General features: G+C 34.0%; 1 protein-coding gene across 1 annotated transcript; it reads left to right on the top strand.

The window, feature by feature from the left end:
* Window positions 1–6,848: 6,848 nt before the first annotated feature.
* LOC120125102 (ATP-dependent Clp protease ATP-binding subunit ClpA homolog CD4B, chloroplastic-like) lies at window positions 6,849–11,812 on the top strand. Its single transcript, XM_039143594.1, has 9 exons — window positions 6,849–7,443; window positions 7,893–8,008; window positions 8,108–8,227; window positions 8,306–8,491; window positions 8,906–9,121; window positions 9,520–9,737; window positions 9,835–9,910; window positions 10,003–10,092; window positions 10,331–11,812. Exons 1-9 carry the CDS (start codon window positions 6,879–6,881, stop codon window positions 11,510–11,512), a joined length of 2,769 nt encoding a protein of 922 aa, XP_038999525.1. The 5' UTR covers window positions 6,849–6,878; the 3' UTR covers window positions 11,513–11,812.
* The last annotated feature ends 354 nt before the right edge of the window (window positions 11,813–12,166 follow it).

Raw genomic sequence — 12,166 nt, 5'->3', positions numbered from 1 at the left:
GAGCTCAAACATAGACCATAGAAGTTCGTTCCTACCTCCTAGGACAATTCTTACATATTAACTCGGCTTACATAGCCAAGGCATTAGGATTATATAACGATGGTATTTCAAATGAAAAACAAATTTTAGGTTCTCGTTATAAAAGAAGGGATAGTGCGAGTGTCTTAGACCTTCATGAACATTTTCTTCATCTAATGATTTCTTGGTGGTTTCGACCATCCGAAGGTCGTTATTCTACTCTTAGAGCCTTGGATCTTTGGTGGTTACATTATTTCAAAAACAGTATTAAAATAAACCTACCTCAGATCATTTTTGCTGAAATTGTTGAAACCGTAAATCTTGTTCCTAACAAGAAACTCTGTTCATTTCTAGTTTACGGTTGCATTTTGAGTAATATTTTTACTAAAGTTGGGCTTAGAGTTGGTCTAGATGCCTCATTTCCTCTAAAGAAACAAATTAATCTTCTTTCCTTAACGAGAATGGGATGGATAAAGGATAAGAAAACCAGTGAATGGGTTCGATCTTCTGAAAATACTCCGGGAGCTAGTTCTTCACGAGCTCCACTAGAAGCTGACGATGATCCCGAGCTTGAACAATTAATGCGAGACATCGATGAAGCCGAAGATGAGCCTGAACAGCCCGAGGAGCAGCCCAAGGAGCAAGCACAACAAATGCATCAAATGCCTCCATATTTTCAATCTTTTATGGAGACATTCGATTTTCGATATGCTACCATGGATTCGCGTTTTACTTCTATATAGTCCCATTTATCCACAATGGGAGCTCAACAATTAGAAATTCTATGAGAGATACGCACAAACAACGCTTCGATGAATGAACGTATTGATGCACTCTCACATGAGATGGCCGCTATGAGAGCTCGTTTTCCTCCTCCCGATCCAGATGCTTGATTCTGTGTTTAGCTTTAGAACTTTGAACTAAAATATTATTGTTTCAACATTTTGAATATTTTGGAATGTTTGATTTTGTGGATTGTTAGACTTTGGATTTGTTTGGATATTTGAACTTATATATTTGGTGTGGTTAAATTTATTCATTATTGCATCATTTACATCATGTTAGATATATGACCAATTTTGCCATGTCACATTAATTATGAATATTGAATATGAAACTAATGGCTAACGTTTCTCTTGATTGTGATCTTAGTAGCTTAAACTATATATAATCAAATTGGCTAAGTGATTTGAAAACCTTGTTTAAATTCTTTTAAATTGTTCTTTTGATTTAACAAAAAGGGGGGAGAAGTGTTAAATGTTTTAAATGGGAGAAATGAGAGAAGTGTTAAAGGTGTTAAAGTAAGGGGGATTAATTTCAAAACTTGATTTCAAAATCTTAAAATTACTAAAATGTTTTGTTATGTCAAAAGGGAGAGATTGTTGAAAACATTTTGATATTTCAATATGACAAATTAAGTTAAATGAATTTTAAGATTTTCCAAAAAGATTTTCTAAGTATATTCGATATAATTATTCGAATATCAAAACATTACTCTAAATCTTTCAAAAGTCATTTTTAATCCTTACTCAAGTGTAAAATTAAGTTTTAATCTTAAAACAATTTCAAAATAATTTTACAAAGTATTTCGAATCGTTTCAAAGCCAAAAATTCCAGATTGCTCAGAGGGAACCGATTCCCCCCCAAGGTGGTACCGATTCCCCCTGAATGGTTTGGCTCTGAGAATTTCAGTATGCTCGGAGGGAACCGATTCCCCCCAGGGGGTACCGATTCCCCCCACTGTTTAACGGTCGAAATATTTGAATTTTACACTTAGGGAACCGATTCCTTATGAGGAGTACCGATTCCCCCCACGCTCCAAACTGTTTTATTAATTGATTTCACACTAAAATGGCTATATTATCTTCATTAATGATCCCCAACATTCAGAAGTGATTCAAGGTGTATTTAAGCAAGCTTAGAAGCCATTGATCAACAACAAGAAACATCAAGCAACTAGAATCAAGAGAGAATCAAAGAGAAAGCATCAAACCTCAAGTTTGAGCATTTCAAGCCTATTTTTCATTCAATATTCATTTTGCTTTCAAGAACACTTATTGTGCTCAATTGTATTCATTCTTGAGTGTTCTTTTCTTTGTTCTAGAATTGTTCAAACAATCTACCTTGTGAGAATTTTCTTGTAAGTTTGCAAATTTGTATTGTTCTCTTTGGGAGAGAGTGTTCTCAAGAATTTGGGGTATAATTCTTGAGGGTTTGTAAGGTTACTCTTTGTCCTCAAAAGAAAGACAAATTAGTGAATTTGTGGAAAATCCTTAGTGTGGATAGCTAAGGTAGTGGACGTAGACTTTGGTTGAGAAAGTCGAACCACTCTAAATCGTTGTGCAAATTTCTTTCAATTTTCTGCAAAAGCTTCCACCAAAATTTTAATTGCCAATTTACCCCCCTCTTGGCCATATTCGTCAATCGATTAACTCAACAAGGTTTTATGAATGATTTTTGGGTATAAACTACTCAAGTAAATGGTTTTGATAATGATGATTTGGAAATGATTCTGATTTGAAATGGATGATTAATAAATGAATATAATATGATCTGGAAACCCATTATATGTTGCATTGAGAGTTGTAGGTACACTTGACATGCTAGGAAGTTGAGTAAAGTAAAGTCCGATTATGATATTGTACATTCATGTACATTATGTTTGGCATTGTTGGTACAAATGATATGATTGCACTTGGAGCGCATCATATGATGATGTTGATTGGCACATTTGGTGCTTAGTGCGTACATTAATGTATGACTCACATACCTTATATTCTTTTACATATACATTGAGCTATGAAAATAAATGTGAAAGTTTTGAAAAGTCTCTGAAAGAAAAGAATATGGAAATGAAAATGAAGTTCTGAAATATGTACGAAAAGAATATGAAATAGTTGGTATATTTTATATTGATTCACATGATTTTGATAAAATCATGAGATGATGATTTTCAGGTTTCCAAATAGGAAAATAGCTTGAATAGCTTGGTTTGAAAGTTTGAATGATTTTATTTAAATTAAAATTTTATATTTTAAAGTATTTTATGACATTTTATGTTTTATCTCACTTTAGTTGTGTTACTGTCTTGCTAAGTTTTACTTAGCGTGTGATGATTTTCATGCGTAGGTTCGGATAAAGGAAAGAACATGAAGTATGGAGCCTCTCGAGCATCTTTTAGAAAATCGTACTTAATATCAGTATCAGTAAGATATCTCTAAAGATCTTTTTCGGCTTTTTAGTGGTATGTATATTATATCTATTTGCTTGCTTTATCAGATTTATTTAGAATGGTTTGTAATAGTAAATTAGGACTATTCTGTTTTGGCTAGCCTTAGTTATATATGAAAGTATGAATGACTAGTTATAAATAATATTAGGTTTTTAAACGGTTTTTAAATTAAGGAGTGTTTGACAGTTTTACATAGATCATGAAACAACACTGAATTGTTTACTTACTGCCTAAAACCGGTTTTGTTTTGGAAAATAAATTATTACTTCATAATTATATTTGATTAAATAAAGGGTTTTAAATTGTTAAACGAAAGTTTTTAAATGGAACAAAAAAATTTAAAGGTTATGCACAAAGAATGTTTGAAATATTAATGTGACATCTTAAACTCATATTTCAAGACGTATACAAGTTATGGGTGTTATAAATTATATCTTACATTCTTGTTAAGCAAACCAAACATGGTAACACAACATTCTCAAAGTAATGTTATATTCCAATAATCTTATTCTCATAGGTAATCTTATATTCCGTTAACCAAACACACCCTTAGTACTAAAGACAAGGAGAAAGTTGGAAGAAGTTGACTAGGAGCCCTCATTTGGTATTTTTAATCTAATGCAGTGTACTCCTAATTTTATTGTATATTCTGACACTCATAAATGTGATACTTTGTGGTATATTTCTTGTTGAGTATGTTGAAGTGATATGCATGTTTGGTGGCTAAATTGATAATATTGTTGTTAAACTAGGTTTAACCGATACCAAATGACTCCAATTTACCCGTATGGACATTACAAATGGAGCATGCCTTTCAATATAATGTATAAAAAGGTTTTGGGGGTGATTTTGGAGTTTAAAGTGACCATTTACGGGTTTTGGTATCGATAATATTTTTTAGGTATCAATATTGTATGAAATTATAGTTAAAAATTCGGCAAAACCTTCATATGACATTGATACTCATTCTTGGAGTATTGATACTAGTTTTTTGGTATTGATATCAAGATGGAAATATCGATACTAAAATTGTACAATACATTTTAATGTGCCAATTTAATATCCATACTATCTAAGAGTGTTGATACCATAAGGCTTAGTATCTATAACCCTATACTATATCGATATTGAAGGTTGAGGAGATATTGTTTTGCCCCTTAAAACACGCGAGAATGAAGGATATTAGTATACAAGATTAAACGAATTATTAAGATGTATTAACCTATTAAATTATTAAAGCACCCTTGACAGGTACAAATGATCAAAATACCTTTATAAATATAAAAATCACGATATTACACATATATGACTAAATAAGTTAAAATGGTGGTCTGAATGAGTAAAAAGGGTGGATGTCATTGAATCTCAATGTATGACTTTAATGGCTAAAGAATATTTATTTGTGCGACCTTTTACCTATGCAACTTTAGTGGTGACTACGAAAACGACCTTAGTGACGAGACTATATTCATCTATACGACTGTAGTGGCAAATGTATACATCTGTACATATGCAACTTCAGTGGCGACAGGCTACCCATATATCATTAAAATCGTACACATTATCATTAAAATCATTATTATTATGAATATCTTTGACATCAATTTTATATTTAACACCAGCGTTATTAACAATAAATTATAAAACATAAAAAAGTGTATTAATATATTAATAATCAAAGTACATAGAGGCTAAAAGATTAATATCTATCACTTATATTTTGAATGATTTAACAAAATTAAGTAGTGAGTGATTTATTTATGAATCCTATATAACAATTTGGTAATAAATATGATTATTTTTTTTAACAAATTTTAAATTTAATTCCACCTAGAGGGAAGGGGAAGGAATGATAGTGGTCTAAGTAGGTCTTGAACTAGTGACATAAGGGAGTATGACAAAACAAATATGAGCAGTTTGACCAACTGATCAAATATGATTATTTAAACTAACTAAGATGGAACAAAAAAATACATATTGATTCTCTTGAATATTGTAAAAGGACTAGAAATGGACACCCGGTTTTATGTTAAAGAGTGAATTTATATATAAATTTAATTTTTTTAAAGAACGACTTTCCTCGTTAGACCCTCGATCCATCCCTAAAATGAACAAATTTAATATTTAAATATTATAAACAAATTCAATATGATTTATTTATTAATGTTGTATTTAATATTTATGTATATTTGGTTAGGTTTTTTTTATTGTGTTCGTATCAAAAAATTTAGGGTAAATTTCGTATTTAGTCATATATCTAATTTTATGGTTCTATTTTGGTTACTTAATTATTAATTTTTAAATTATATCTAATATTATATTTTGATTCCGTTTTGATTATTCTTCATTAAAAGATTAATAGTGATGCTAACATATTATTATAAGGTAAAATCATATTATCATTGAAAAAGTATTTTTTTTAACAATTCTATTTATTTTTTATTAACAAATGACTAAAATAAAATAAAAATATATCATTATATATAATTTTGAAAAGAATAATTAAATAACTAAAATAGAACTACAAAAATAGATAGATGACTAAAGATTACATAGAATTTAATCCCCTCACGTTGCTTGTGAATTGTGAAAATATATTTAGATGTATACGGCTATAATAATACGTAAAATTCTGAAAAATACTACATAAAATATTTTAATATGTATATATATATATATATATATATATATATATATATATATATATAATGTTAATATAAACCTCGTATGTGAGCCGCCTACCTCCTCCATACCTCTTCGGCCGACCATTTTCAGTAGATAGAGCGAAAAAGAGAAAGGGTCTCTCAACCTCCTAAAGGAAAGGCCTTTTTTTTTACTCTAAATTAGTTTTCTATTTCATTTCTCTTCGCCTTATCTTTTTCCCCCCTTTAGGTGAGTTCTTCATTTCTTTTCCTTTGTTCTGGGTTTCTCTTATATTTTGTTTTTATGTTTCTTTTTATCTTTTTGGGCTTTCCGAAAGATTGACACTTCATCTGCAGTCTCTTTTTCTTCGAACTTATTTTGTTTTCTTTAGGAAATCTGACTTAGGATTTTGGTTTGATTAGGTTTTAATTGGTATATATTGATTTTTTTTGTTTCTTATGAATAAGGCGAGTAAGCAATGCTAAAACAAAATAAGCCCATTGAAAGTACGGAGATTTATGCTCTTTTTATTTCACTTGTTAGATTCAAAATTATTTCATTCTTTAATTTAATTAGTGCTCTAAGCTTTCTATCAATGATAAATGTTTATGCTGATTGCTTTTCTTGGTTGAGGTTATATGGTATTTATGTAGTTGAATCTGTTTGCTTATTTTTTTTTCTTGATGAAATGCTATAAATTTATGCCATTTCTTGATGAAGTGCTATAACTAGTAAATAAAATATCTATCTACAAGCACCTGGTAATTTTTTTTCCACTTTTAGTTGACTCCGATTATATGGCATCCTCTTTTTTGTTTGGTTATGTTCCTTCTATGCTTGGATTGTTGGTTGATGATTTATGGCCTTTATTTATGCTTATTGGAGTCTTGTAATCTTGTGAATGATTCAAGCTTATTGATTGCCTCTTTTGAGGTATTCATTTCAAGTGACTTGTTTAATTACCAAATGCAGATTGCTTAGGGTGATGGCTAAGTTTCTGGCTCAGTCGAATATGGTTCCTGCTCTAGTTGCTAGTTGGAGTCATGGTCCGTCCAAAGAATCTGGAAAGCTGAAGAGGTCTATCAAAATGATGTGCAGTTTACAAACTCCTGTATTGAAGATGAGGAGTTTCTCTGGGTTGCGTGGTTCTAATTCTTTAGATAATATGGTCAGCTTGGGACACGATTTCCATTCTAAGGTTGCACTTTCAGTATCTTCACGACGAGGAAGGGGTAGCAGATGTGTACCAAAAGCCATGTTTGAGCGCTTTACGGAGAAAGCGATTAAAGTGATTATGCTGGCCCAAGAGGAAGCTAGACGGCTCGGCCATAATTTTGTTGGTACTGAGCAAATCTTATTGGGTCTTATTGGTGAGGGTACTGGCATTGCCGCAAAAGTTCTTAAATCCATGGGAATCAATCTTAAAGATGTGCGAGTAGAAGTGGAGAAGATAATCGGAAGGGGCAGTGGGTTTGTTGCTGTGGAGATTCCATTTACTCCTCGTGCAAAGCGTGTTCTGGAACTCTCATTGGAAGAAGCCCGCCAGCTTGGTAACTCAATCTTTTAGTTTCTTCTTTTTTCTTTTTATTATTTTTCTACATCTTTTAAACTGGGATTTAGCTTGCATGGAGAGTTACTATTTTATTTGGATTTCACTTTGTATATGCTGCTTATTCATATGACAATTGGTACAATCATATGCACTGGCATTAGAATTTATTTGGCCCAAATTGATGGGAATCAGATTGCCATTTGACTTATCCTATTAAAACATTTCACTTGATAGAACTGAAAAGAGTACTATTGGAGGATTATTATGGTGGGGTCTCTTTCCATTCATCTTTAAATAACCATGATGCTTAGGCGTATACACTTTGCTTGTCTTATCAAATCCATGACTGTGAGATAGGAATTGGTCCTTCATTTTGTTTATGATGCTTCCACTCTGGACTTGGAAAATTTAATTTAACTGGTAAATCTTATTTCATAAAAATTTCAGGCCATAATTATATTGGATCAGAACATATTCTTCTTGGGTTGCTTCGTGAAGGTGAGGGAGTAGCAGCCCAAGTTCTTGAGAGTTTAGGTGCTGACCCAAGTAATATCCGCACACAAGTAAGAAATACATTTAGACTTGATCTTGTTTTAAAATTCTGGTACATTTTTTTCGACAAAAAAAAGATAATGGCATTGATCATCCATTTGATTATCTAGGTTATTCGTATGGTTGGTGAGGGCAATGAAGTTAATGTTGTTTCTGGAGGAGCAAGTGGCAACACAAAGATGCCAACACTTGAAGAATATGGAACTAATTTGACTAAACTAGCTGAGGAGGCAAGAAATTTTTTTCTGTCTTATCATCCGGGTATTTTGTTGGACTCGTTTCTAAGCGGATTCTTTTTCCACTTTTAGGGAAAATTAGATCCCGTGGTTGGAAGGCAGGATCAAATAGAACGTGTTGTCCAAATATTGGGTAGACGGACCAAAAACAACCCGTGTCTAATTGGAGAACCTGGTGTTGGAAAAACAGCTATTGCAGAAGGTCTTGCTCAACGTATTGCTAGTGGTGATGTTCCTGATACAATTGAGGGAAAGAAGGTGCATACATGTCTCATATCTTTATAAACAGTTTATCTCATCACCAGGACAAAGTATTGATACTTTGATAGTTTTTTTTTCCTTTCCATTCTGGAATTTGACTTGGTTCTGACATGCAAACTTGGTATTTCTTTTGCATGTTCCCATTTACGTTTGTTTTGCATGAGTTGCTTGCTAAAATGATTTATGATCCATGTATAACATTCATATCTATTATGGGTCTTTTTTCCTGGATTTTCACTTCATTCATGTACTTGACATGAAATAATTGGTCATGGAGATTTTAGTGGCTTTAAGTATGACTTTATCCCTCTTTTTCTTGAGCTTCTAAAATTACAACCATTTTTCTGTGATTATTTTCGTTTTATTATTTCTTCAGTGGGAAGTGTACATTTACTGTTGTTTTCTTAGTAGGTTATTACACTTGATATGGGTCTTCTTGTTGCTGGAACAAAATATCGTGGAGAATTTGAGGAAAGATTGAAAAAGCTAATGGAGGAAATCAAGCAAAGTGATGAAATAATATTGTTTATTGATGAGGTGCACACTTTAATTGGAGCAGGTGCTGCAGAAGGTGCTATTGATGCTGCTAACATCTTAAAGCCAGCACTTGCAAGAGGTGAATTGCAGGTAAATTTTGTTCTTTGAACGGGGAACGTATTGTGATAGTGATGCTTAGGCAGGGAATTGTGGTAAGAGATGGAGAAATGTGTGGTTTTCCCTAGTCTTTTCTGGGTTTGGATTGGCTGTTGTAATCAATATACTAGCAATTATTTTCTTTACAGCTGTACTAAATATTGTTAGAGACTGAAGTAGATTGTTATTATCTCACTTGTATCTGAACTATTTGGGGCCTGTCTATTGCTGCATATGTTGGTGTTTTCTGTTTAGTGAAGTGACATGAAGCATATTGTTATATTTGGTATTTTTGCTACTTTTGGAACAGTATTTGGTTAATGCAACTGTTTCTCTCTGTTATGTTAATAAACCCTGCTGCTATTTTATATCTTCAATTTGAATTTGTGCAGTGTATTGGAGCTACAACGCTCGATGAATACAGAAAGCATATTGAGAAAGACCCAGCTTTGGAAAGAAGATTCCAGCCGGTGAAAGTGCCTGAACCATCTGTGGATGAAACTATACAGATTTTGAAAGGTTTGCGAGAACGCTATGAGATTCACCACAAGCTTCGTTACACAGATGAGGCCTTGATTTTTGCTGCACAACTGTCACACCAGTACATTAGGCATGTGTTCATCTTATTTTCGTGAAGTACTTTTGTAATTTGGTAGTCACTCTATTGGAACTGCAACTTTCCTCACCTTGATTTCTTTTTATTTTAGTGACCGTTTTCTACCTGATAAAGCAATTGACTTGATTGATGAAGCTGGTTCTCGTGTTCGCCTTCGTCATGCACAGGTGTGCTTTTGTTATTATCTAGTTGCGAGTAACTCTTATTTTCTTTTCTTTCTCAAATCTCTAGTTGATTTGATGCCGTTATCTTGTTGCAGCTCCCTGAGGAAGCTAAAGAGCTTGAAAATGAGCTCAGGCAGATCACAAAGTCCAAGAATGAAGCAGTTCGCGGCCAGGACTTTGAGAAGGTACAAATTGTGTTGAATTTCATAGGGACATTTTATGTTGATTTCTTTTAGAGGATGGGTCCAAATATAGTAATGACCCCCCTTCGGTTTTTTATTTTATTTTATTCTTTGATGATCTTCTACATTTGTTTTCTTACAATGCTGTTATGTGTTCAACTGTCATTTTTTTTTTGGGTTTTAACAACTTTTGGTTCATCTCAAATGCTCAATACATACCATAATGCATTCTTTTAAACAGGCTGGGGAATTACGTGATCGAGAAATTGAGCTTAGGGCTCAGATTACTGCAATCCAAGAGAAAGACAATGAGATGAATAAGGCCGAGGCAGAGGCCGGGGATGGAGGCCCTGTTGTGACTGAGATGGACATTCAGCATATAGTCTCGTCGTGGACTGGTATTCCTGTTGAGAAAGTATCAACTGATGAATCTGACCGTCTTCTTCAGATGGAAGAGACTCTTCATAAGCGAGTCATTGGTCAGGATGAAGCTGTCATTGCCATTAGTCGTGCTATTCGACGTGCCCGTGTTGGTCTCAAGAACCCCAATCGGCCAATTGCTAGCTTCATCTTTTCTGGACCAACTGGTGTAGGAAAGTCGGAACTAGCAAAGGCTCTAGCAGCTTACTATTTTGGCTCTGAAGAAGCTATGATTCGACTTGATATGAGTGAGTTCATGGAGAGGCACACAGTGTCCAAACTCATCGGTTCACCTCCTGGGTATGTTGGTTACACTGAGGGTGGTCAGCTAACGGAGGCTGTTAGAAGACGACCATACACTTTAGTGCTTTTCGATGAGATTGAGAAGGCCCATCCCGATGTCTTCAACATGATGCTTCAGATACTCGAGGATGGAAGGTTGACCGACAGCAAAGGAAGAACTGTGGATTTCAAGAATACCCTTCTGATAATGACATCTAATGTTGGAAGCAGTGTGATTGAGAAGGGTGGCCGACGGATTGGTTTTGATCTTGATTTCGATGAGAAAGACAGCAGTTACAATAGAATAAAGAGCTTGGTGACAGAAGAACTGAAACAATATTTCCGGCCCGAGTTCTTGAATAGATTGGATGATATGATTGTTTTCAGGCAGCTCACCAAGTTGGAAGTTAAGGAGATCGCTGATATAATGCTTAAGGAGGTATTTGACAGGCTTAAAGACAAAGAGATAGAGCTTCAAGTGACTGAAAGGCTTAGAGAGAGGGTTGTGGATGAAGGATACAACCCGAGCTATGGTGCGAGGCCTTTGAGAAGAGCCATTATGAGGCTTCTCGAGGACAGCATGGCCGAGAAAATGCTTGCTAGGGAAATCAAGGAGGGTGATTCAGTTATTGTGGATGTCGACTCAGATGGCAACGTTACGGTTCTTAATGGTAGAAGCGGTGCTCCCGAGTCACTGGCTGATCCATTTCCAGTAGTTTAACCAAATAACCGTTTTGATCCAATTCAGTCTCTCTCTCTCTCTCTCTCTCTCTCTCTGAAAGGACTACCTGATAGTTGATTTTGAAGTTTTTGATTGCTTGCCTAAGGTCATTGAAGTATTTCTTACACTTGAATCCCCTTCATAGTTGGAAGGGGCAAAGTAGCGTTAGTTCGACAGCGAACTTCACAATAGAATTTATTGATGATTTTGTTTTAAGATCATGGAAAATTGTCTTTATTTAGGATCAATGTCATGTACGTATAATTTTGTTTTAAGATCATGGCCCATTTCTACTCCCTCTGTTTAGAATCAATGCCTTAGAGATGTTAAAACATGATATATATATATATAAACTATGCTTCCTGGAAATTTTAATATCAACCCAGAAATATTCAGTAAAAGATTAATGAACAAGGTTGTGCTATGTTATTCGGGTGTACTTGAACAAAATCCAAGACCTGCGGTCTCATCATCCACTGCCATTACCAATCAGTTATAGACATGATATGTACTACAATTCTATAGCACCTTTGTTCCATCTAAAATCATTTACTTCAAGAACCTCTCCATCTGGCTTGAAAGAGTCCATTTCCAGGGAATATGTCCCATCTCCAAGTGAAGAGCAACCAGGAACAAGCATGTAATTCACATTGC

The sequence above is a fragment of the Hibiscus syriacus genome, unplaced genomic scaffold (assembly GCF_006381635.1).
Source record: "Hibiscus syriacus cultivar Baekdansim isolate YM2019G1 unplaced genomic scaffold, ASM638163v2 tig00110429_pilon, whole genome shotgun sequence".
NCBI classification, from domain to species: Eukaryota; Viridiplantae; Streptophyta; class Magnoliopsida; order Malvales; family Malvaceae; genus Hibiscus; species Hibiscus syriacus.
The sequence above is the reverse complement of the archived record's forward strand: the minus strand, read 5'-3'. Positions and strand labels throughout refer to the sequence as shown.